This window comes from Branchiostoma lanceolatum, chromosome 17 (assembly GCF_035083965.1).
Source record: "Branchiostoma lanceolatum isolate klBraLanc5 chromosome 17, klBraLanc5.hap2, whole genome shotgun sequence".
Lineage (NCBI taxonomy): Eukaryota > Metazoa > Chordata > Leptocardii > Amphioxiformes > Branchiostomatidae > Branchiostoma > Branchiostoma lanceolatum.
The window spans coordinates 20,223,822-20,251,214 of record NC_089738.1 but is presented as its reverse complement, the minus strand read 5'-3'; the positions used below and the strand labels follow the sequence as shown (position 1 = coordinate 20,251,214).

General features: G+C 43.7%; 1 protein-coding gene across 10 annotated transcripts in view; it reads left to right on the top strand.

The window, feature by feature from the left end:
* The window catches only part of LOC136423644 (guanine nucleotide exchange factor DBS-like), a 161,788-nt gene that overhangs the window by 7,383 nt on the left and 127,012 nt on the right, over positions 1 to 27,393 (top strand). Inside the window, exon 1 of one of the 10 annotated variants that reach the window (XM_066411898.1) lies at positions 11,706 to 11,928. The exons of the other annotated variants lie outside the window; for them this stretch is intronic. Coding sequence (XP_066267995.1) covers positions 11,790 to 11,928 — 139 coding nt within the window. The 5' untranslated portion in view covers positions 11,706 to 11,789. Of the gene's footprint in view, positions 1 to 11,705; positions 11,929 to 27,393 lie in introns of those variants that run through there. 10 annotated transcript variants of the gene reach the window in all.

Below are 27,393 nucleotides of genomic sequence, written 5' to 3'. Positions count from 1 at the left end.
AAGTACAGCCAGTAGGTACCCATCTGAGTAATGAGGCTGTTGCAGTGCCTTCATCTGAAGTACAGCCCGTAGGTACCCATCTGAGTAATGAGGCTGTTGTAGTGCCTTCATCTGCAGTACAGCCAGTAGGTACCCATCTGAGTAATGAGGCTGTTGTAGTGCCTTCATCTGAAGTACAGCCAGTAGGGACCCATCTGAGTAATGAGGCTGTTGTAGTGCCTTCATCTGCGGTACAGCCAGTAGGTACCCATCTGAGTAATGAGGCTGTTGTAGTGCCTTCATCTGCGGTACAGCCAGTAGGGACCCATCTGAGTAATGAGGCTGTTGTAGTGCCTTCATCTGAAGTACAGCCAGTAGGTACCCATCTGAGTAATGAGGCTGTTGTAGTGCCTTCATCTGCGGTACAGCCAGTAGGTACCCATCTGAGTAATGAGGCTGTTGTAGTGCCTTCATCTGAAGTACAGCCAGTAGGGACCCATCTGAGTAATGAGGCTGTTGTAGTGCCTTCATCTGCGGTACAGCCAGTAGGTACCCATCTGAGTAATGAGGCTGTTGTAGTGCCTTCATCTGAAGTACAGCCAGTAGGGACCCATCTGAGTAATGAGGCTGTTGCAGTGCCTTCATCTGAAGTACAGCCAGTAGGTACCCATCTGAGTAATGAGGCTGTTGTAGTGCCTTCATCTGAAGTCCAGCCAGTAGGTACCCATCTGAGTAATGAGGCTGTTGTAGTGCCTTCATCTGAAGTACAGCCAGTAGGTACCCATCTGAGTAATGTGGCTGTTGTAGTGCCTTCATCTGCGGTACAGCCAGTAGGTACCCATCTGAGTAATGAGGCTGTTGTAGTGCCTTCATCTGCGGTACAGCCAGTAGGTACCCATCTGAGTAATGAGGCTGTTGCAGTGCCTTCATCTGAAGTACAGCCAGTAGGTACCCATCTGAGTAAGGAGGCTGTTGTAGTGCCTTCATCTGAAGTACAGCCAGTAGGTACCCATCTGAGTAATGAGGCTGTTGTAGTGCCTTCATCTGAAGTACAGCCAGTAGGTACCCATCTGAGTAATGAGGCTGTTGTAGTGCCTTCATCTGAAGTACAGCCAGTAGGTACCCATCTGAGTAATGAGGCTGTTGTAGTGCCTTCATCTGAAGTACAGCCAGTAGGTACCCATCTGAGTAATGAGGCTGTTGTAGTGCCTTCATCTGAAGTACAGCCAGTAGGTACCATTTGAGTAATGAGGCTGTTGTAGTGCCTTCATCTGAAGTACAGCCAGTAGGTACCATCTGAGTAATGAGGCTGTTGTAGTGCCTTCATCTGAAGTACAGCCAGTAGGTACCCATCTGAGTAATGAGGCTGTTGCAGTGCCTTCATCTGAAGTACAGCCAGTAGGTACCCATCTGAGTAATGAGGCTGTTGTAGTGCCTTCATCTGAAGTACAGCCAGTAGGTACCCATCTGAGTAATGAGGCTGTTGTGGTGCCTTCATCTGAAGTACAGCCAGTAGGTACCCATCTGAGTAATGAGGCTGTTGTAGTGCCTTCATCTGAAGTACAGCCAGTAGGTACCATTTGAGTAATGAGGCTGTTGTAGTGCCTTCATCTGAAGTACAGCCAGTAGGTACCCATCTGAGTAAGGAGGCTGTTGTAGTGCCTTCATCTGAAGTACAGCCAGTAGGTACCCATCTGAGTAATGAGGCTGTTGTAGTGCCTTCATCTGAAGTACAGCCAGTAGGTACCCATCTGAGTAATGAGGCTGTTGTAGTGCCTTCATCTGAAGTACAGCCAGTAGGTACTCTCATCTCCCAAATAAACATACCCCCCGGAATAAACATACCCCCCGGACAAATCTTCAAAATCTAATAAACGTACCCCCCGGAATAAACATACCCCCTGGAAAATGACCAAATTGACACATAAACTGTGTCCATGCTAGTGATGCTACTAATCTGTCCTTGGGAAAGGAGATGATAAGCAGGTAGGTGCTTTTTATTCATTTATGCCTGATTTACTTATTGAGATTTACCACATTTGTGGAAAGATTGACATTACAGGTGACTATCACGTTTTCAAGATGTCAACCCTGACTAGACTGTAAGGTTTGATACACTCACACTGGGAAGGACCCCTACTCTTTGTAACACTTAAATGTATAGTATGATGCAAAATTTTTGGAAAAATTGGGCATAGGTTCCCCGCTATGACCCCTAACCGGGGGTCAACGGTGCTTTCAATTTTCAACAAGTGAAAATGTACATGATACATGCATTTTCTACTTGGAAATTGAAGCAAGTGATCAAGGAAAATTGTATAGAGTGACATTATCAAACACAAGTAGTCGCCAAACTTCTCAGTTCACTTCGCACCTTCAGAGTCTACTCTTTTTTCAGATATGTATCAACGTCTAGAAAATCACTGAATATATGCTCAGTGAAAGTATTACTTATTTGTAAAAGCCATACAGAAAAGGAGGAACTTGCCATTTATCGTGTCATGCATTGCATATAGAACAAAATCACATTATAATATATTATATAATGTTAAGGATATTATCATATATTGTCCTTGGTTCAGTGTTGTTGCTATCCAAATAATTTCAAATCCAAAAATTACCCTTGTATGTAGAAAAAAACTTTCATTTTGAGAGACTAAATTGTCAACAAATTTGTCAATTAGATACCTCAGGCCTGTACAATGTTGCAACATGGAGGTTTGGTGGCAACAAACCACAGGGTTCTCATGTTACACATCAAAGGGCCTGTGAAAGGGTGAGCCAGACAGTAGCCATGGTAGCGGCACCAACACAGTAAGGGGCGGGGCTTACACCCAAAATTCTTGGAAAGCCTCGGCACTCTCTCTGTAGAGGAGTGATCTTTTTAAAAGCATTTTTATGAGATAATAACAGTGACTAGATTGCAATCTAATTTTGTGTATAGACTTTACTATGAAAAATTATATTTGTTAAATTGTCATGCACATTTCTGACTGAGGCAAAGGAGTTTTATTTATAGATCAAAAAAAGTTGTTTCCCCTTCTTCGAGGTGAGCTCTTCCATGTATGAGAAACATTCCCACGGACTATCACTGCCATGCGTCTTTACTGTCACAGTGGCGATTTTCGAAGGACTAAATGTACATGTTTGTGGTAGGAATGAAATGTTCTAGTATATTTTAAAAGTGATTATACAGTTTCTAATGCTAAGACACAATTTTTACAAGGTGTTGTTTTTAGCTTTTCAAAGTTTTTGGGAAAGGCTGTATTTTAACCTCCTTGATCTCACGTGAGTAATCTTACATGTGTACATGAAACACTGTGCGCCGCTGGCATATACATGTAATTTCTTTTCTGATCAGCGTGTTTGGTTTACGATCTAAACAGAGACTGTCAAAGTTGTTTATATGAAAAATACATTTCAAAACTTCAGTATGCTGTCTTATTTTCTCCTAATAACAACGTTACTTTGTAGCGAGATCGACGGATATGTTAGTACCGTCAGGGTTTCACAAATGTCGGGTCATTGTATCGGCGGGGAAATCCACGTCAGTTGGTCGAAAAATAGCGATTTAGGAGCAAAAATATCGGGGAAATATGGGAAAAAAACTAAACTTTCGACATAAGGGGGATCTCTGGTAAGCAAAGCCCCGATGGATTTTCAAAAAAACAATAAACGTACCGTCCAAAATAAGAACGTACTGGGTGGATTTTGAGGCTGAAAAAAATAAACGTACCGGTACGTTTATTTGGGAGATGAGAGTACCCATCTGAGTAATGAGGCTGTTGTAGTGCCTTCATCTGAAGTACAGCCAGTAGGTACCCATCTGAGTAATGAGGCTGTTGCAGTGCCTTCATCTGAAGTACAGCCAGTAGGTACCCATCTGAGTAATGAGGCTGTTGTAGTGCCTTCATCTGAAGTACAGCCAGTAGGTACCCATCTGAGTAATGAGGCTGTTGTAGTGCCTTCATCTGAAGTACAGCCAGTAGGTACCCATCTGAGTAATGAGGCTGTTGTAGTGCCTTCATCTGAAGTACAGCCAGTAGGTACCCATCTGAGTAATGAGGCTGTTGTAGTGCCTTCATCTGAAGTACAGCCAGTAGGTACCCATCTGAGTAATGAGGCTGTTGTAGTGCGTTTCAAAGTGCCTCAGTTGCAAGGCACCTCCTCAATCACAGGAACCCCCATTTTACATCCCTTCTGAAAGACGAGTGCAGCTCCAACCAGGATTCCCTTGCCCAGATTCGAACCGGGGTCTCCAAGTTGCCAGCTGAATGGAACAAGGAGCTCGACTGTGAGGCAGCGACCAATCGAGCTACAGCTGCATTATCAAGACACTGGTGACCAGCTGGAATGTTGTGTTTTTTTCACTCAATGGTCACCACGTGACAAGACCCGAAGGTCACTTCAAGGTGTGACACAAAGGCCACTCAGAGGTTACGGGTTACATATATATACCTGTATTCCTGTAACAGCGACTCGTCTCCCTAGGTCAGAAACATCGTGAGACCAGCTCAACTGCTCACTAAGTGTTAGGACTAACTGACCCAATAGGAGAAGCAGGGGTTACGAAGGCTACTCAGGAAAGTCCCTACCCCATGTTGTGTTCACGTCTTACCATTGTTGATACGTTCTACCAATATTAATCATAAATCTTTGCACCAAGCAGATAACTGTGCAAGTTCAGCAGTCAAGGAGTTAGAAAATGCTTTATGGCAGAATCTGTGGAGTGGTTTTGATGGAGTTGGATTCACGGCTGCGGAAAATGTAGATGTTTCCCGGTCGTGATGAGTTTTTGTGGAGAGACGAAAATGAAACATTGATCCGACGGCTGTGTGCCGCGTCAATTCCCTCTCCTCCAGTGGAGCATGTTGTAAACCTGCAGGGCTCCCACAGAAAACTGCAGCAGAAGTAGCGACGCCGAGAAGGCTTAGGGAAACCGGTTAACCGACTGACACTAGCCTTTATTGGGGGGGGTCGATTGCTGGTAAGGGACATGAAATGTTTGATCCGAGTGATGAAATACGAAACAGATGTGCTGTATTTCACACTCTCTTACCAGATTAAAGCATTAAATAGTTAAACAGTGTAACTTAACTCTTTGTTTTGAAGTTTATTAATACACCTGAGCTTGCACCATGTATATCTGTATGATTACAATATGATGTTGGAAACCTGGGCCCTGATGCATTTCAGTCTTGTACATTGGTGTTAAACTGCATTTGTTTGATCAAATTGGCCGACAGTAGAAGAAGATATTTCCTACCTACTCATCATCATATCCTACCTACTGACCTTATTCTTTTCCAGACCGTTACATGAAACACACCATTTTCCCCTAGGCCCACAGCAATCTGCAGGTTATTGCCTCCGACAGCGGCAGTTGGCCTTTATGGTGTGGAGGCAATTAAGGGATCAATATGGCAGCCAGGGTGTAACCGTGGGAATGACCCTGAACTGCAGCTGGACACAGGCTGGCCTTTAACCTATGACCTGTATTGCAAAGTGGTATGACCTAGGAACCATGACTTGTGAAGCATGGTGGGCTCACCTATGACTCATGACCTGTGCACAGTGGGCAGATCTATGACCTTATATTGCCCTGAGCCTGCATATAGTATAGTATCACAGGTTGGTTGTATTTGTTTGTATTGCATACCCGGTAAACCAGTTCATGGCGTAACACGCAAGGTTTGTACAGAAGAGTACAGAAGGTTTGTACGATGGCGTAACGGCAGGGTTTTTGGCCCAGAACCCAAGGGTCCCGGGTTCGAATCCCCTGATGCCACCGATCTTGTGCCCTTGGGAAAAAGGGACTTAACACGACTTTCCCCACTCCAGCCAAGTGTATAAAAGGCTATATTATGTGTGTGGGTCACGACATCAGCAATAGCTGCCTGTGTCCCACGTGTATTTGCACTGTTGCAATTCCAATAAAATCCAAAGAGTACAAGCTGCATATCCAGAAGGGTTTATCAAATCCACTCACAAAGGGAAGGACCCCTACTGTTTTTGGTAAGTGTGATGGGTTCTTTTACATGCTCAAGGTGTGGCTCTCCTCAAACACAGTATGCTGACTTGTGGCCTATAACCTTAGCAACACATTCCAAGAACCAAGTAAATGACTTAATGTTGCCTTAGCTGTAGCCTAAACGCACAGTCAGCCCCGAGGTAAGTTCCAGCCTAAACTGCACAACAGCCGCCATTTCAGCACTAGGGATAGTGCTACTTCAACACCAGGGATAGAGCTAGTTCAGCACCAGGATAGTGCTAGTTCAGCACTAAGGATAGCGCTAGTTCAGCACCCAGGATAGCAGTAGCTCAGCACCAGGGATAGCACTAGTTCAGCACCAGGGATAGTGCTAGTTCAGCACCAGGGATAGAACTAGTTCAGCACCAGGGATAGCAGTAGCTCAGCACCAGGGATAGCACTAGTTCAGCACCAAGGATAGCACTAGTTCAGCACCAAGGATAGCAGTAGCTCAGCACCAGGGATAGCACTAGTTCAGCACCAAGGATAGCACTAGTTCAGCACCAAGGATAGCGCTAGTTCAGCATCAAGGATAGTGCTAGTTCAGCACCAAGGATAGCGCTAGTTCAGCTCCAGGGATAGTGCTAGTTCAGCACCAGGGATAGCGCTAGTTCAGCACCAGGGATAGTGCTAGTTCAGCACCAGGATAGTGCTAGTTCAGCACCAGGGATAGCGCTTGTACAGCACCAGGGATAGCGCTAGTACAGCACCAGGGATAGCACTAGTACAGCACCAGGGATAGCGCTAGTTCAGGACCAGGGATAGCACTAGTTCAGCACCAGGGATAGTGCTAGTTCACCACCAGGGATCGGACTAGTTCAGCACCAGGGATAGCGCTAGTTCAGGACCAGGGATAGTGCTAGTTCAGGACCAGGGATAGTGCTAGTTCAGGACCAGGGATAGCGCTAGTTCAGGACCAGGGATAGTGCTAGTTCAGCAACAGGGATCAGATTAGTTCAGCACCAGGGATAGCACTAGTTCAGCACCAGGGATAGCGCTAGTTCAGCACCAGGGATAGTTCTAGTTCAGCACCAGGGATAGAACTAGTTCAGCACCAGGGATAGCACTAGTTCAGCACCAGGGATAGCGCTAGTTCAGCACCAGGGATAGCACTAGTTCAGCACCAGGGATAGCACTAGTTCAGCACTAGTTCAGCACTAGTTCAGCACCAGGGATAGCACTAGTTCAGCACCAGGGATAGCACTAGTTCAGCACCAGGGATAGCGCTAGTTCAGCACCAGGGATAGTGCTAGTTCAGCACCAGGGATAGTGCTAGTTCAGCACCAGGGATCGGACTAGTTCAGCACCAGGGATAGCGCTAGTTCAGGACCAGGGATAGTGCTAGTTCAGGACCAGGGATAGCGCTAGTTCAGGACCAGGGATAGCGCTAGTTCAGGACCAGGGATAGTGCTAGTTCAGGACCAGGGATAGCGCTAGTTCAGGACCAGGGATAGTGCTAGTTCAGGACCAGGGATAGCGCTAGTTCAGGACCAGGGATAGCGCTAGTTCAGCACCAGGGATAGTGCTAGTTCAGCACCAGGGATAGCGCTAGTTCAGGACCAGGGATAGTGCTAGTTCAGCACCAGGGATAGTGCTAGTTCAGCAACAGGGATCAGATTAGTTCAGCACCAGGGATAGCACTAGTTCAGCACCAAGGATAGCGCTAGTTCAGGACCAGGGATAGTGCTAGTTCAGCACCAGGGATAGCGCTAGTTCAGCACCAGGGATCGGATTAGTTCAGCACCAGGGATAGCACTAGTTCAGCACCAAGGATAGCACTAGTCAGTGACAATGCAGAACAGCTGGCACCTCAGCACCTGGGATATCGCTAGGCAGTAGAGTAGATCTGACCGTTCTGGCCTCTGACTAACGTTAGTTATCTATTGTGCAACTGACTCTGTCTTGGTCCAGCTTCTGGTAGTCACAAAAAACTGCCTAGCACTCCAGTCTCCTGAGTAATTTTTTCCTTGTTCTGGCGGTGTGTCTATGCGCCAGTCACAGCGGTGCAGTCCTATTGATCTGCATGTTCTTGCATCTGTGTCTCCATCCATCAGCCGCAGAGCAGCCTTCACACAAGTCAGCCTTGCAGCCACACACACGCCCTTATATGGGCAGTGGGGGGGGATGCACATGTCAATCATGGCCTGGGCAGGTTTCCTCCTGTCCGTCATCAGAAAAGAAAAGTCACCTAGAAGTACCTTGTAACTGGCTGGAGAACATCACAATTATCTTAGATATCTCTGTAACATGTAGCCCCTGACCTTGGTTTTACTCATGTCAGCTGTGACCTTTAAATGCTCTACATGTCAGCTGCGACCTTGGAAGGTTTTACTCATATCACTAGTGACCTTGGAAGGCTCTGTAAATACCAGCTATGACCTTGAAATGTTTTATTCATATATCTTGTGACCTTGAAAGGCTCTGTACATATCAGCTTTGACCTTGGAAGATTTTACTCATATCACTAGTGACCTTGAAAGGCTCTGTACATGTCAGTTGTAACCTTGAAGGTCTTACTCATATCACTAGTGACCTTGAAAGGCTCTGTACAGGGATGTGTGACCTTTGAAGGTTTTACTCATCTCACAAAGTTCACATTTTCCTCCCCATCCTGCCTGCGTCTGTCTTCCTCCACACGGGGAGCCGTCTGCCTTTGTGGGATAATTGCGGGGTGCGCGATCGCAATCTCCCTCCCGTTATCGCGATTCTCCGGGCTGATATCCGACTTCCGCTGCCTTTTGTAGCTCACGCCAACCCGGTAGATTTACCCACGCAGTCCCGGGCCTGTTTGCTATCAGTCGTGGGATTTAGCTGTGCCTAAGTATCATCGTCCTGGAAACCTCGTCAATTTTCAAACATGGAAACAGAGACTTGGGGAGCAGTTGTCAGGGATTTATTGAGATGTATGATGCAGAAGAAGGAAAATACTTTTTTTGAAAAGAAGTGAATCATAATGTAACTTTGATACATGTAATCTGATGGAGGTTGGGCCAGGGCTGTCTCCGGCTTCAAATCTCCGTACAACTCATTGCTTGGGAGCCCATGTTGTCAATTTCTGTTATTAAGTCGGTCATTTTAAGCTTACAAAAATTCAATTTCTTCAATTTCATGTCTTGAAGTTCAGACTTTTTGGAAATAATAATTTTTTTTGGTACTAAAAGCAGATTTTCGTCAAGAGACGGAGGGACGGGTCCTGGAGACAGCCTGAGGGGGGGGGTTGGAGGGACGGGTCCTGGAGACAGCCTGAGGGGGGGGGGGAGTTGTGAAGTAAGGTTGTAATCACCTGGCCCCATCAGTGCAGAATGGCTAGCTATAGACTTGTCTAATTTGTTGGTTCTTAGAATAGAGTTAGATCAGTGGATTAATGTTTGAAGTGAAAGATAAGCACGAAAACAGAGTCTGAGGGAAAGTCTGTACCTCGGTGCACACAGTTTCAGGGGGTGAATATAGTCTTCAACTGTGAGCTGGCTGGTAGTAATTTTCCTTCTCGAGAAGCCTTTAGAATGCCCTATTTTTAATCAAAATTCTTCAAAATTCCACACCATGGAATCCCCCTAGCCTGTGTTTACACAAGCTCTCGGCCGGAGGTTAATGACCCCGGTTACAGGACTGGCCGACCGCTAGGAGTGCGATTTGTCAGGCTAGGAACCCCCCTTCCACACCATTCCCCAGCTTGGTCTCTCTTCTCCCTCGCAATTCTCCCCTTTTGCAATCGTTTCCTAGAAATCCCCGGACGTGGGTATGACATATGGGAAGTATTGATCTGACGTGCTGTAACATTACAATACGGGCATCCGTACTGGCAATAATGTGAACTGATTCAGAACTGCATCGTAAGAACCAAAGTCAGGGGAACTTGTTCTGGCATTTTGCTGTTTTAGCTGTAACGTTACATGATGTAGCCACTGCTGCCATGGCTGCTACATGTACATCGTTTAAAACCTGATTCTTCAGTTTTTCCCTTCCCTGCTGATGCTGTCTGAAACGTCTGACTGTTTCAAATTTCATTCAGTTGCTTGAGTTTTTGGCATACATGCGTGTTCATTTGTTGCCATCCCGGATGGGTTTGATACATGTCCTTTTGAGTCATGCCATATGTACTTTGTGATGTTCTAACTTCTAGGTACATTATCACATTATGAAACTGAAGCTGTCGCACCTTGTACAGGTGTAAAACCTAGGCTTGTAAGTCCTGTTCAGGCAAAGCCAGGTTGCTGCCCTGCATGTTGCTGTGTTGTTGTGAGTGCTGCCAAGCCCTTTGTGTTATACTATACTGGCATTGTTATGTACATTACATAGTTCTGTGTGTTAGGTCCGAGATCCGGGATATGTAAGTCCTGCTCAAACAAGGCTAAGACTGCTTTGTCAGGCCATACTTGTGTGTACATTATCCTGTACATGTTAATGATATACAATACAAACTAAGGATTCATTCATTCATCCATCCATCCATCCATTCATCCATCCATCCATCCATCCATCCATCCATCCATCCATCCATCCATTCATTCATTCATTCATTCATTCAATACCACTGTCATCCAGTATATTGTCCTCTGTGCTATGCCATTACTTACTCCCATCCATTTAAGTCCTGTACACATTAGGACTGCCCTGTGTATTATGCTACACTAGCCTGTACATTGTCGGCTGTATACTGTTATACAATAGCAACCCTGTGACCATTGTCCTCTGTTGTCCTGTTTGTTATACCTGCCCTTTAGGAAATCCTGTATGGTAATGATATACAGTACCACCCCTGTACATTGTCAGGTGCATGTTAACTGTTACGCTTGACACTAGTCTGTACATTGTGCTCTATGTTAACTGTAAGTTATGCTACACCACCCTGAATGTTGTCCTGTTTGTTGTGCCATACTTGCCCTTTAGAATATCCTGTATGTTAATGATATACAGTATCCTGTATGTTAATGATATACAGTATCCTATATGTCAATGATATACAGTACCCTGTATGTTAATGATATACAGTATCCTATATGTCAATGATATACAGTATCCTGTGTGTTAATGATATACAGTATCCTGTATGTTAATGATATACAGCACCACCCCTGTACATTGTCCTACATGCTATGCCAGTATACAGTCCTGTGCAAACAAAGCTGCTCCCGTTTGTTTAGACTGTACCACTGTCCCCAGCAGGAGGGGTGCTCCAGTCATTACCACAGCAGGGCAGGGAAGACTGCGTGCATGATGATTGTCATGATCATGACCTTTTGTGCACCCAAAATTGGAGCTGTGCACCTAATTTTAGACTGTGGGTGCACCGAGATATCTGTATAGGGTTACGTGCATAATGGTACCATTGTAACTAGCATATAGCACATTCTTGACATTTAAGTATCAGAATGATGAAACCTTTCTTGTTCTACTTGACTAGCCATGAATTTCAAATTAATGTTCCAAAGAGGAGCAGTAAAGTTTTTATCAGGTTTTGCTGACATTTGTACATGTTGTACATCTTAATCTTTTCTGTGCACCTAGATATTTAGGTTACGTGCACCGATGCACCTGTTCCCTAAAATAAGTTCTAAGCCCACCCTGGGTCTTAAACAAGCGTGTCCGCTAGACAAAGGGTAGAGGTCACCTGGGACCGACCCACCGGCCCTGGGAGGGGGCAGCTGGCACAGTAGGAGGGGCAGACAAGTTCACCCCCCCTGCTGGGCTGTAATGGGACGGTCCAACTGCCATCAGCTGTGTGGGAACGGCGTGTTCGGCTGAAGTGGTCCCAGTTGTGAAGTTAGTGGGAGCCACCATGGACGGGCCAGAGGGGCCCAGCATGGCCAACATGGCCACAGACGCCTGCGTCGGGGCTCACATCGACGAGACGGAAATGGTGGCCTTCTTCTCGCTGCTGAAGTCCTGTGAGAAACTTGACCGCGACGCCCAGAACCGTACGTACCTCTCACAGAACCCTACGTACTTGACACAGGCACACCTGCCGGCTGTTTACTTAGTGCTGTGATTCGCAGTCTGTACGCTGGCGTTAGCAGGGCTGTGATTTTCCTGTGGGGAAGTCAGTGTTTGTTGTGAATAGTTTTAGTTTGAAACAGCCAGCCATGATTAATTCCATTCATAGTGAAGCAAAAGGAATAATTATGTTTGACTCTAAAACTACGTAATTTCTCTTCCTATATATAAGGCAGTCTTTTTTGCAATCTTTCCATTTACTAGTATGTAATAAAAGGTCTGTGACTTTCCTGTTGGGAAGTTGTTCGTTTGTTGTGAGTACATGTAGTTACATGTACATGGAAACATTCATAGTAAAGCTAAAGTAACGATTACGTTTGGGGGTGACACGTTAACTATGCCTGACTCCTGTCCTGTTGAGGCAGGTTGTTTTCTGACAGTGTGCGACTGCAGGTTGTTTTCTGACAGTGTGCGACTGCAGGTTGTTTTCTGACAGTGTCCGACTGCAGGTTGTTCTGCATATTGGTTTGTAATCCCGCCTGCCTCTGTTGTTCACACAGGTTCATTGTGCTGCGATTTATCATTAATTTTGTGTTGAAACAGTCCTGGTTTCTGTTGTAGTGAAACAGTCTGGTAGTGATTTAACTTTGGTGTGAACTGACAAAAGGTTTGTCATTCCTTTATAATGGTGAATTGGTCTGTCTTTGGGCAGTGCTGAGCTTCAGATCATTTTGTGAGGAAACAGTCGTGCTTTCTGTTGTAGCGAAACATTCTGGTTGTGATTTAACTTTGGTTTGAACTGACAAAAGGTTTAAAGTCAGTCCTTCATAGCGATATATGGTTTGTCTTTTGGTAGTGCTGAACTTCACATCATTCTATAAGGACTTCCACGGACCGGTTCTTAAGTTAAGGCACCTGTATTTAGACTAGGTGTTGAAATAACTAACTTAGAGGCTTCTATAGATTTAACTTTGGCTTGAACTGACAAAAGGTTTGTCATTCCGTCATAGTGATATATGGTTTGTCTTTTGGTAGTGCCTAACTTCAGATCATTTTGTGTTGAAACAGTCATGATTTCTGTTGTACTTGTAGTGAAACAGTCTGGTTGTGATTTATCTTTGGTGTGAACTGACAAAGGGTCTGTCATTCCTTTATAATGGTGAAATGGTCTGTCTTTTGGTAGTGCCGAACTTCAGATCATGCTATAATGTATAAGGACTGCCACAGACTGGTTCTAGAGGCAGCAGCTTGCAGGTATTTAGTTTTGAAAGGCTGAACCCCCAAATGGCGCCGGTGCATATACTTCTGCCCTGTCACAGCCCGACCGTTCCACATGACAGGCCGGTTCAGGAGAGGCACTCGTTCTGTTTAGTCAACACTTCAGGACAGCCGGGCTCCGGTGCTGACAGATCTGTCAATTTTACTTTTGTTTAGTCTTAAGATATTCTTGACTAGTCTCTTAGAGGAATCTTTGTCAGACCTTTTGGTTCATTTAAGAAGTTCCAACAACTTATTATAATAATCAAAAGATCAAAATAAAAGGTACCTTAAATACCCCATGACTTCTGATTCAGAATTGTTGCAGCTACACTATGCCCAAGTCCAGCATGTTTCTTAGTAATTTAAGGGTTCAAATTACTTTATAACCAGTGTATGTATTTTGTGATCAATAACATCTATCCTTGGTATCCTTTCAGCTTGACATAGTGCAGGTTGTTGATGTTTTTCTGTAGTTTTCAGGTTGCATGTGGGTATTTGAATGCTTGGTTGTTTCTACAGTTTCTACACAGTTAAAACAGTTGTTTACTTACTTGACATAACAGGATATAACATTATTGATGTTGAATTGTTAAAACCGAGAAGCCTTGCCTAAGGCAAGAGTCGTGCAGGTAGAGGAACACACCTGAGGTAACCTGCAGGTATAGAACACACCTGACAGGTATTAAGTGATGTTACCTGAACCCATGGAGACATGCTTGGCTCCACCTGTCCTGAATACCTGGAATCTCACGCTGCTTTAAGTCATGGGAAAATTTCTGGCTGTACACCCGAGGGGGGCTGGGGGGCATTTGTAATAATCATTGAATTGCTGAACTTTAATAAGTCGTCTCTCTTGAACATTATAAATATTTTTAAATCAATGTTGTGATGATTAGCTGTAATTCATACTGTTGTGTTGATTGTCTGCTAAATGCCGATAAAGATCTTTTTGACTTTTGACTATTTTTGACTGTGAGGCACAAACTTCTCCTGCAGAGTTGAAACATCCAGGCTTTAAGTGTGCTTTTAGTTGTACTTTGTTCTGTAGATGAAGTCATAATAATTTCTGTAGTTTGGTTTCAAGTGGTGTATATTTGGTCATTTACCGCTTTGGAACAAACTGGGAGTTAACGTTTTACTAGGAATTTTGTTCTAGGAAGGTTTTATTCAATTTAAGGTACAAAGCCTGGTAAGTTAAACCCATACACAATGCCTCAGCTTGGTTCAAAATCTGGTTAATTATTCTTGTCTAACAGTTGAACTTCATAATTTCAGTCCAGTAAGCCTTACTTGCTAAAGTAGCATCACAGATACTGTTAGGAGCTCCTGTGCTGTGGGGTTGTGTCCTGTCTGCCTGGGGTATAGGGCCTTATAGCATTATAGGATCCATGGAGCACATGTCTTAATGATATTGACTGTTTATTGAGTTATGGTGCAAAGTCAACACTTTGAATCCCCCCCCCCCCCTCTTTTGATAATGAACCCATGAGTCATGTTATTAGAGGCTCAAGTTAATGCAAAGTTCAAACACATACAATACCTGTGCATTGCTGCGTTGCATTTTTAGTAAAATGAATTTATAGAATAGAATAGAAAAGAACAAATAAACACATACAAACCCTAACTTCAGCTGAAACTATAACCAACTCCTCCTGGTCATTTTTAGTGCATTTCTGCCATTTTTACTGCACTTTCACTGATCCGAGCCTCTTTTTTTGCTATTTTCACCCCGTCTAGGTATATTTGTGTGCCGCCAGGCCCCTTGGTGTCCGGTTACGTTGTCACATGTTCCTTTGTTGGCCGTTTATCGACTAACAATAGAAACTGTCGGGTTGAGCGACAGAGCATGAAATCTGCTATTGTTCCTTCAGCACTTTCTCTGGGCGCCTAAACCATTGTAACCTGGGGGGGGGGTCTATTATAAACTCAAGGGGGAGTCTATTTTGTGTCACAGCTAATTTTTCAGGTGGCAGATTTTAATGAATGGCCAGACTGGGCTAATTGTACTAACGTTGGTACTTGACTGTGGGGTTGAACTGTTCTTTACATGACCCAAGCTGTTATAGTTGTGGTCACAAAGGTGTGGAATATTTAATGGGAATGTCATCATTCATCCTTAAGTTAGTCTTTTCATGTTGCCTAGGTTTGTAATATAAGGTTTTGATGATCTTGATTTGATGAATTAGTTCACTTCTTTAATGATCAATATTAAATCTCCTTTCAGTGTTTCTAGTGATATGAAGCTTTAGTAAGAGTGCAATTTAGAACAGACTTGAGAAGTTGACTACTAGGTGGTTTGGGTTCACTGACAATTGACTAGGAACCTTGATTGTTATCTAATGAACTCAGATGTGAATTCCCAATTTTAGTCATAGTTAAAAGTTAATTCATAGTTAAAGCTCCATTACTATTATTTAGTAAGTGTTCTTTACTGACAATTTTTACACATTTACACCCCAAAGGATCGTCAGGTTAAAGTCAGGGTTGGCAGTTTGGTGTTGACTTGTGTGTTTGCTTTACTGCGATGCCAGTCTATCTTTGGGGCTCCTGAGTATATGGTCAGGCAGCCAATATCAGATAGGTTTGTAAGTTGTGCATGTTTGCTTCCCTGTGATGCTGACCTATCTTTAGCTGGTGTGTAGGGTGAGTAGTTTGAAGTTGCGTGGAGACCTGTGTGTGTTTACTCAGACCTATATTGGGCTGGTGTATAGAGTCAGATCACTGAGCTATAGTTTTAGTCTGTGCTGAGAGATGTGTGTTAGCTTTCCTGCGATGCCAGCCTTAATCTTAAGCTGGTGTGTAGGTCAATAGTTTAGAGTTGTGGGGAGATCTGTGTGTGCTTGCCTGTCCCCATGTCGGCCTATCTATAGCTGGTTTGCAGGCTGGTAGTTTGGTGCTGAGAAGTTTTTGGGAGACCTGTGTTTGCCTGTCCCGTATGCCAGCCTATCTTTAGCTGGTGTACAGGCCGGTAGTTTTGAGTTGTGGGGTTAGACCTGCAGTGGTTTGGAGTTGTGGGGAGTTGTGTGTGTTTGCCTGTCCCCCATGCCCTATCTATAGCTGCTGTGTTTGCCCAGAAGGCCGCTGCTGGCCCGGCCAACAGGTCAGACTCCTGTCTGGTTCTGCAGAGAGCAGAGACAGGAGAACGTCTGTAGTTATTCAGAGGCAGGAGAACGTCTGTAGTTGTTATAAACACTGTCTGACATGGGAGGTGTGCTATAACTAAAGGTACTTAATAGTAGTATCAGTTTCATAACCTTTCAATTTAATACTAACTTCTTGTGACGGTTTGTTTATACTGAGTTCCTGTTGCTTTACTTGATTATTTCTTTGCCAAACTTTGATTGATTGACACTGCTTTAGAAGCTGGCCAGTCATAATGATCATAGTTACCCGTAGCTATTATCATTATTATCAAGCAAGATCTCTATTATTGTTGTTTTCTCTTGTTAATAGCTGTAAGCTAATGGCCTGAAAACCTGCCAGTCTTGTTTGAATAGAGAGCTAATTGTTTATAGGATAGCAGCCTTACTTGTTTAAAGTATCTTTTTGTTAATTTTCCTGTGAACATTTTGATACCAGCCCTGTGAGGAGTTCTGAAGTGTTCTTGTAAAACTGTAAATCATGTAAACTGTGTCTTTATTATATATTTTGTTTGACCCTTTAACTCTGCCCTCATGACCTCAATGAAAAGCAGCTTGCAGGCCAATTTCAGCTTCTCATGAATAAACAAAGGTTCAATCAAAACTTTTTAGACTACTAACTGAGCCTGGTGCTGTGAACTGCACCATTGTTTTAAGCCAGGCCCTGTGTAGTGGTGTGAACCACATCCTTGTCTTAAACCTGCCTTATGCTGTGCTGTGAACCGCAGCAGTATTTTAAACCCGCCCTGTTCTGTGCTGTGAACCGCACCATTGTGTTAAACCTGCCCAACCCGCCTGACCAGTGGTTGTGTGGAACTCCCGTCACATGTCAGTAACGACAGAAGACAACAGGACCGACATGGAGCCACTCGCTGACGTCTCAGCTACCGTCTCAGAACAAACCTGAGATTACTGCACAAACTTGCCTCACCTGGCAGCTGAACTTGACCTACAAACAAACCTGTCTGTAGTCTGCTGCTGAGTCTGGGGCTGACAGGGCGTGTCCAGGTAAAGCTGACACCTTTCTAACCAGGTGAGCCTAGGTGACGTGGTACATGCCGGTCTGATATTCACAGGTGACATGCTTTCACTTGTCACACCCCGGTGACACATGACACATACATGTGACATGCCGATACCCAGAAACCGACCAATTTGCAGATTTTTGTCTGTGTGCTACTTGCTAGGGAAACAGAATCTGACCCAGTTTTGAATATAATCACATTTACATGTTCTTAAAATTTTATTTCTTTTCTTTCTTTCTTTCTGTGTTCCTCGGGGCCTCGCCATTCAGCAAGAGATGGCAGAAGTTACAACAGTTTCCCTAGAGGGGTCAGATGCACTCCCCTCCGGTCACAACAGTGCACCCCCCTCCAATGTACCCCCCTCCATTCCGGACTCACCTACTCAGGACCCAGTGCAAACTGACAGACTGAGTCAGGCAAGTGATGAGTATGGGAGCCCAGAAAGCCCACACGGCCATGGCTGTGCAGATGTGAGCCCTGCAAGCGAGCGGGAGCAAACAGACAACAGGCACGGAGGCACTGGGAGCCGCGGGGTCCTTGAGAGGGGTGGGGAGAGCACAGACATGGGAGAACATGGGGATGGACCGGCGCACACCTGTGCTGCACCTGATCAGCACCTTGAGCAGTCGGGCAAGACGTTGTCTGCACCTGGAAGGACACAGGAACACCTGAAGGAGTTGAATAAGACGTCGGCGGCACCTGGCCAGACACAAGAACACCTGCCGGCGGACGAGCAGTATGAGAAGCTGTACACCTGTCTGCAGGTGGCCAGGATGCCAGGTGAGAAAATCATGGGACAGGTGACAGGTGTGTTCAGGTGACAGGTGTGTTCAGGCGACAGGTAACAGGTGTGTTCAGGTGACAGGTGTGTTCAGGTGACAGGTGTGTTCTGGTGACAGGTGTGTTCAGGTGACAGGTAACAGGTGCGTTTAGGGCAGTTGAAAGCTAAAACAGGTGATATGAAGTTGGAATGAGTTACACCTGGCTAGTACAGTTGATAGGGTGCTGAAAGATGCAAAGTGTAATGTTTTCAATTCATTCATAACTCAAACATTTCCTATAGAATGGCTTTTCAGTGAGCTCTGATTGCTCCTAGTTTCGGCACCATGTTTTTATTGTTAAACTTTCCATTATCAAAGGGAAGGTAAGAGTCATTTCCCACGTCCATCTCCTGTCGTACATCAGCTGATCTACCCTCTGTGCCTGGGCTTGTGATCCTGTTAGAAAGTAGTAGTAGTAGTAAGTAGTAAACCTTTATTTTTCTTGGAAGGCCCTGTCGGCCTGTACATATACATTATATATACATGTCCGTTCTTCCCAGGGGTCCAAGTGGAGGGGGGGTGTCACGGGAAATAAATAAATAAATTACAGCAAAAATAAATAATCAGTTAATACATCATCATGATAATACAGGTGAAAGTGAAAGGTGCCTATCTCAGATGGGTCACAGCAAGTGAGAGTTGAAACCTGAGCAGTGAAAGTGTTCATCCACAGTGTTGTCTGTTTATAAGTGAAAGTGTTCTCCCCTACAGTATTCTGTATTTCGCAGTGATAAAATATAAAATCACGTATGTGACTCTGTATAACGTACAGTCTCAATCTTACAAAATGCATTTCATTTTCTATACGTTTGGAGTAACAAATATGATACTAGGTGGTTTTCATTCTCAACCTGGGCCTCTATGATGAGGGTTTGTCTCAATGGAGTGTCTCCTGAAGCCCAGTCCTGTACCTGTGGTGCTGCCGGCTTAGCGTTTAGCCGCTACACATGCATGATGCTCAGGGTTTGCCCCAGTGGAAGTGTTCTAGATCTGTTTACCTGATCTCAGTGTTCTCGCCGGGCCTTTTCAACATAGGGGCCCCCTATGCTGTGATTTTGGCCCCCTATGCTGTGATTTGGACCCCTATGCTGTGTTTCAACCAGCATAGGGGTGTTTCTTTCTGGGAAGAACCTTGAGACCCTACATAAATCTTATAAAAGTTAATATTTTGCTTTAGAATAAGGCTGTGACAGAGGAAAAACTTTACTTCACAAAAGTTATCCCTCAAAATGCAAGAAATAGTGTCTCATTGGGTTATGAATTTTACAATTTTCTGTGACTTGCGCTGCGCAAGTTGGCCTTTAGTACCTGACCCCTATGCTGTGAAAAAATCCTGGTGAGAACACTGGATCTAATACTGTTTCATATCTGTAACAGATTTACAGATAAACGTCGGTTGAATAAATCTCCTGGTTGTGTAAAAAGAGTCCTTTTATTCTGTAACAGATTTAGATTGAATTTGTGCCTTACATGTGCATGATGACGGTTTCTCTCAGTGGAAATGTTCTACTTACCAAGCCTAACCCAACCTCTGTGAAAATCTGTGGGTTCCAATCCCCTTTGGCGGGTAAAGCTGTACCTGCAGCCGGCTTGGTTAGCTTGGAGCTGCTACATAATGTGATTGATAAGCGTGTGTCTCATCGGAAGTGTTCTACATGTAGATCTACTGATAAATCCAACCTTGTTTTATAACGGTGCATTCCTCCGAGGGTTTGGGTTAGTGTTAGCTGAAAGCCAGATGTATGATGAGTGATTGTCTCAGCAAAACTAGGTCTACGTACTGGCCTGTTCAAACCTTGTCTATTTTCTGTACATCTACTTGACGTTTGATTATAGATCTATGATGAGAGTTTGTCTCCGCGGAAGTGTTCCACTAACCCGACCCAACCCTGTTTGATACCTGCGGCCCGCTGGGTTAGTTTGGAGCCTCTACATTATGTGATTGATGAGCGTGTGTCTCTGCGGAAGTGTTCTAGATCTTCTTGCCAGATATAACCTTGTTTTATTGTTTTACCTGAGTGTGAGTTGTGCCCATGAGGGTTTGGGGTAGCGTAGCTTTGGCTTTGAGTATCCACAGATGCATGATGAGTGTTTGTCTCAGTGGCACTCATAATTTGCCTGTTCAAACCTTTTTTATTTTCTGTATGTTTACTCGGGGTTTGAGTTAGGCTATTAATCTTGGAACCTCTACAGATCTATGATGAGAGTTGACAATGTCTCGTTGGAATTTGTGTTCTACTGGCTGATCCAACCTTGTTTTACTGAAAATTCACTTATTTTTGCAGGGACCTAATTTTGCAATTAAAGGGAAAATGAGGCTTTTCTTGTGTTTTAAGTTTGCAGTTGAAACAATTCTGCAGATCAGTAACTGTTATATTCAACTCAAGTCAAGTCAAAGCCCTTTTTTGTTATTTTTCTTCACAGTGCTTGTTCGGCCACATGGCCGCTTTTCAACAAGGTTGAAGTGGAGAGGGAGGAGTCACTGATAAAGATTTCAAAAGAAACTTTACACGAACTATTTATTACTGTAGTATTTTTTTTACATTGTAATGTATATTTGCGGAGTCTTGAATTTGTGTTGTAGAGGTCACCATGAAGACTGCAAAAATAAAACTACTGCAAATATTTCAAAATTTAATGTGTATCTGTGTGTTTTGCCCATGAATGTTTCCTGGGTTAGTGTTCGCTTGAAGCCCTACAGATGAGCGTTTGTCTCAGTGGAAGTGTTCTAGTGGCCTGTTGACCCTGAACCGTTTGATATTCAGATCCTGAAGTGTCGCGGCGGCCAACGCTCAATCAGACGTGTTGGTAACCAGGTCATTGTTCCTCAGTACAGCTGAAACAGTGTCGTTGTGTTGGGTTTGTGTGCTGGGGGGCCCGGGTTCGATTCCTGGGAGCCAGGAGACTGTACTTCTCGCCTCGTGCGTTTCGCAGCTACATTGATTTGTAAAATTGTAGAGAAAGTGTTCCTCACCGTCAGCCTAGCTGGGCCCAGAATTGCTCAACCGCAACCTAACCTCCATTAATATTAATCCGCCGTGTTACATAAATCAGCCACTTTGAAAAACAATGGTTTGAGTGATCTCTAGTGCAGCACCCCCAGGTATGCACAGCTTAAATATATAGGAGTGCATTATACTGGGAGACGTTGGGTTGAAGATCTGTTTGCAGTTTGGACGTATATTTTCAGGGTGGTGGAATCATGTACCCTGGGCCTGGTGGAATTATGCTAGTATTGAACTCAGATGTTACAATTTACAGAAGTTATTTGCTCCAGACGTGTCACGAAGAATATTGGAAGCGAAGCAGTAAAAGACAGAATACAAAAATGTGATTATTATTTATGGAGCCGAGAACAGTCCACCATATTGTCTCATGAAGCGTGTTGCTGTGACCTTGTTGTTTCCTGTGACCTTGTCATTTACGGCTGACTTGACACGGTGGGTTCCGCATCAATTATGTAACGGCCATGATTGCTTTTCCCTGCTGCCATCCGTCTGAGCACAGCTTCATGCCACGATTTATGTCAGCAGGTATCCCTGCACTTCCGCTCTGATCTGCCAGGGGTCTCTTTAAAGCAGGAACGCTACACGGCATAATCATGTTGTACATTATAGCTTTAGTTACAGCAAGGGGATCCTGTTCAAGGTTTCATTTAAATTTTTCCAGTGACACAGCATTTCTTTGACAGCTTTTACTTCTTACTGTCTATCATCATGACCAATTTACGCTAATAAGGCCATAATGTTGTTTTTATTCTATATATGGATGACATCCTCTGGGGGCCCCAAAACTGATGGGAGCATGCGAGGTGAAATTTTGTATCCATCCCAACAAGCAAGTTTCCATCCTAGGATGAAGGAATGGGCCTGGAGAAATCCCAGGGTTATAGTAATAACTTGTTTTTAATAGAATAAAAGACTGCGTGTAAAACGGTGAGACCGCCAGAAAAGGACTGGAGTCAGGTCAGACAACCTGGCACCGCCAAGTCCCAGCATGCACTGCTTCATGCACGTAGATGTCAGAAACAGTGACCTTAATTCACTAACGATGAAGTATTTTCCTGAAGTGAATAATTCATTAACGAAGAAATATTTCCCTGTGATGGATAATTAACTAACGAAGTAGCATTTTCCTGTGGTGGATAAGATTGTCTTCCAACTCAATTATAAGTGACAAAACTTGATGTTTTGCAGGTGTGATTCTGGGTAGGGATAAAGACATTTATAGTTTTAAGAAAAAATGATAAAATGATTAACCTGATCATGGGCTCAGAAACAATGACAGGGACAGAAAAATGTAAGCCCTGCTCTGAACTCACTGTATTATAATATAATGTTGCCTGAGTCTGTATTTAATATAATGTTGCCTGAGTCTGTATTTAATATAATGTTGCCTGAGTCTGTTTAATTGTACTAGTATATATTATTATAGATGATGAATCCCAGTAGGCCAGTCTCCTGAGACAGATTAACACAAATGTCAGGACTGGTTAGAATTGGAGCCTCTACCGGCAGTTGATGGGGTTTTGTCTTTTGCAAGTCTGAGAAGCTTTAGATTAACTCAGCAGGACCAGCAATTAGAATTCTCATCCATCCTGGCTTTTAACGAGCAGGAATTAAACATGCACAAACCGCATCTTGTCATTAGTCCATATCATTATAGTTATTGATATTGACAATAATGTAATGTAGCACTGTATAAAATACTAGACTGTAGGATAGTCCCCTGAAACATGATAGAAATGACAACACTGTTTCCAGGCTCTCAGTCTAACCAAGGAGATTAAAAAATAACTCAGCAGGACTTAGAGAAATCAGACTTCTCATCTATCTAATGAACAATAATCAAACATGCACAGACCACAAATCTTGTCATTAGTCCATATGATAACATAATGTAGAACAGTATAACTGGCTAGGCTGTAGGATAGTCCCATGAGACATGGTAGAAATAACAGGACAGTTTCCAAGCTTTCAGTCTAACCCAGACTTCTCATCCATCCTGGTATAATGAACAGGAATTAAACATATAAAAACTCATCACTTCTCATCTGTCCATTCCAATCTTAGCTGATATGTATCTTCTACTCTGTTTAAGTTTGTCAAGTATGAAATATTCTGACGAACAAATAATTTAACGCAACATTCAATGGTCAACCCAAAGCACTGTTTAAAAAAAATTTTTTTATCTCTTCATTTGAATTTATTACAATGTGAATCATACATGCACAAAAAGTGACAGTATAAACAGGTTTTCAGCACAAAAGTACTTGAAAGGAGCAGGGATATTTTCCCAGTGCAGACGTTGAGCTCAGTAATGTTATACTTTTAACGACCCCAAGTACATAACTGGTGTGCAGACATGAGTTAATCTCCCATGCATCTGCCCCCTCCCCCCCCCCAGCTCAGCTGCAGGGTAGCTCATAATAAAGCCACAATTATGAACCACTTATTGGTGCCTATTATTACGTCTGACCTTCACGACCTTCAGAAGCAAAATGGACGCCCAAAAGTGCACCTGACTCCATTTATATGCTAATGAGCTCTTTATCCGTCATTATACATGCATAGTCTGGATACAATAACAATGGGAGATATGTATAACTCAGTGTTCATGCATTAACAATAGAAAATATGTCATTAACTCATAATTACTCTGCCATTAGGAAATATAATCTGTTTTGATAGGTGATGGCATTAAAAATGGAGGCCTGAAATGTGCTGATAAAGCCAACCACAAACTTAGCATACTTCATGTACAGTCAAACCTGTCTATAGCGGTCACTCAAGGGACTGGCGAAAACTGGCCGCTATGGACAGGTGGCCGCTATGGAGAAAAGGTCAATTAATTGACCTCGAGTGACACATGTTTTCAGAACCAACTGAGATGCATTTATTCACCGTACAGTACACATTGCATAGGTAAGTCACATTTTAGAAGCTTGATTGTTGTTCTTTTACTTCTATTATGGGCTTGAAAAAAGAATGATTGTATCTGCCAACTCCAAAACCAATTGCTTGCTCGTGCTTCATGTCTGAACAGACCAGCATCGCCATACTCTACTCTTGATCCTTCGCGACTGCTTCGCTGCAGGCACACGCGTCACCAACGAGTTTTTATCATATGAAACAAAGTCCTTCGCAGCAAAATGCCACCTAGTTAGCTAAGAACAAAATACATGTTGCTCAGTTGCCACTTACTGTACGTTTTTGACCGTTTTCAAACATAAAATCGTGGCGACAGTTTCCCTTAGTCTGTGGTTGTGATGGTTCGCTTCTTGCTTCTACCACAATGCTAATAGGGTACTCAGAAGAAGGTCGCTCTTTTGATGGCTTTTTTCCTTTTCAGAAAATTGCAATAGCCCAAATTTTACATCATATTAATGTTATTTATATTTATTTTGAAGCTTGTGGTTAAGTAATTATCCTCAGTGATACTTTGCAGCAAAATAAATCTAGCTCATTATACCTCCGTAACAGTGGTGTCTTCCGTTGACCTTTATGCTGCTACCTATCAGCGCCATTTTGAAAATTGCGCGAAACACGCTTTGAGCACAATTTTGGATGAATTCCCGGGGAAAACGGAAATTGGACCGACATTCAATCATTTCGCGAACTTGCCGCATCAGGTACATGTGCGGTTTGTATTTTCCAAAGAGCTGCCGTAATATTTGTCCAGTCGAAATGCACAGAAATGGTCAATTTTGCCACGATGTACAAACGCAAGCCAATTGTGAAGAAAATTATACTTGACTTCGCGTCAAACCATAGATTTTCTAACAAAGATAAAACATTCTTGTTTTCTTTATTGTTATCCTATCCAGTTGAGTCCACATAAATTTGATAACTGCGTGAAAAAAATGAAGATTTTGAACCCGGCGTGCGGTGGCGATGGGGCTTCTACCGGCGCGCCGTGACCGTTATCGGCAGTGTTACTGTACTCGCGGGACCGAAAATCGTCTGGCCGCGACCGCGTTGGACAGGTGGCCGCTATAGCCGAATTCTTAATGCTTATGTCAATGGGAAAAATCCAAGGGACCGACAAAAAGTGACCACTATGGGCAGGTGGCCGCTATGCAAAGGTGACCGCTAATACAGGTTTGACTGTACATGTCTGCCTATTCTGACTATAGCCCAGTATAGGACTTACATTATGCTGTACGGGCAGCTTGCCTTTTTTTAATCTTACAAACGTCTAGTTGTAACTTTGTGAGATGTAAATTGCAAATTACATTAAGTAAAATGACAACTAATTTTTCAAAGTTCATAAAACTTGATAATACAAGAATCTAACGTTACAGTAACTGCACTGATTTGTGCAGAGAATGACTGAGCATAATTAGTATAAGCTTAATCAAATACTTCTTAGCTTAGTGTAAAATAAAATGTGCAAAAATGTGAAATTTCTGAACAAAGTTTAAAAAGGACTTAAGTGAAATAGCAGCTATGATTATTCAGACATGTTTGTGTATCAATATAAAATTGCAGATTCGGCATATAAATGATACATGGCCAATTTCAGCTAATCTCATGAATAAACAAAGGTTCAAGCAAACATTCAGCTTTTACAGTTTTCACATTTGAAACAACCTGGCTCAGTGAACAATTCAGCTTGTCTGGTGGAATGAATGGCAGCTGTGTTGCCATGGTAATGTCTGTCCCCCGGGTGACATTCTGTGTTGTCATGGCAACAGGGGTCTCTAAGGAGACACCATGGATACTCCCTGGAGAGGAAGCTGTCTGCACAGATGGATGGTTTTCTGTGGGTGTCAAATGTGCAGCAGTCATAGGGCTTTCATGTGATACAGCTTCAATACACACACATGCACACATATGCACACACCTGCACACACCTGTCTCAGGTAAAATGTACATCATTCTGATTCAGTAATAATGGGACTGTACGTATGTCAGGACAATCCATCCCACCTGCATTGTACACCTGCCGGTAGTCCTCTCATAGGTCCACATTTACGCCTGTCCCAAAAATACCTTTTTTTTATCTTGATGTTACATTCAAGTTTCAAAGTACAACTAATAAAAACAGAACATCTCTCTCAGTTAACATCCTCCATTTTTATTTATTACCACCCTGTCTTTTGTTTTGTTTGGCCTCCATTTTGCAGACTGCTGTTTTGATTTCCTGATGAATAAGTAATGAGCAGTGATTGCTCAGCACTGGGCTGGGCTGTGAGTGGTTACAGATAGAAGGGGGAGTTATGCAGCATCACTGTCATGTTACATCCTCTATATGCTGTTTACTGGGCGGGGAGTGGGTACAGATAGAAGGGGGAGTTATGCAGCATCACTGTCATGTTACATCCTCTATATGCTGTTTACTGGGCGGGGAGTGGGTACAGATAGAAGAGGGAGTTATGCAGCATCACTGTCATGTTACATCCTCTATATGCTGTTTACTGGGCGGGGAGTGGGGACAGAGAGAAGGGGGAGTTATGCAGCATCACTGTCATGTTACATCCTCTATATGCTGTTTACTGGGCTGGGAGTGGGTACAGAGAGAAGGGGGAGTTATGCAGCACCACTGTCATGTTACATCCTCTATATGCTGTTTACTGGGCGGGGAGTGGGTACAGAGAGAAGGGGGAGTTATGCAGCACCACTGTCATGTTACATCCTCTATATGCTGTTTACTGGGCGGGGAGTGGGTACAGATAGAAGAGGGAGTTATGCAGCATCACTGTCATGTTACATCCTCTATATGCTGTTTACTGGGCGGGGAGTGGGTACAGATAGAAGGGGGAGTTATGCAGCATCACTGTCATGTTACATCCTCTATATGCTGTTTACTGGGCGGGGAGTGGGTACAGAGAGAAGGGGGAGTTATGCAGCATCACTGTCATGTTACATCCTCTATATGCTGTTTACTAGGCGGGGAGTGGGTACAGAGAGAAGGGGGAGTTATGCAGCATCACTGTCATGTTACATCCTCTATATGCTGTTTACTGGGCGGGGAGTGGGTACAGATAGAAGGGGGAGTTATGCAGCATCACTGTCATGTTACATCCTCTATATGCTGTTTACTGGGCGGGGAGTGGGTACAGAGAGAAGGGGGAGTTATGCAGCATCACTGTCATGTTACATCCTCTATATGCTGTTTACTGGGCTGGGAGTGGGTACAGAGAGAAGGGGGAGTTATGCAGCACCACTGTCATGTTACATCCTCTATATGCTGTTTACTGG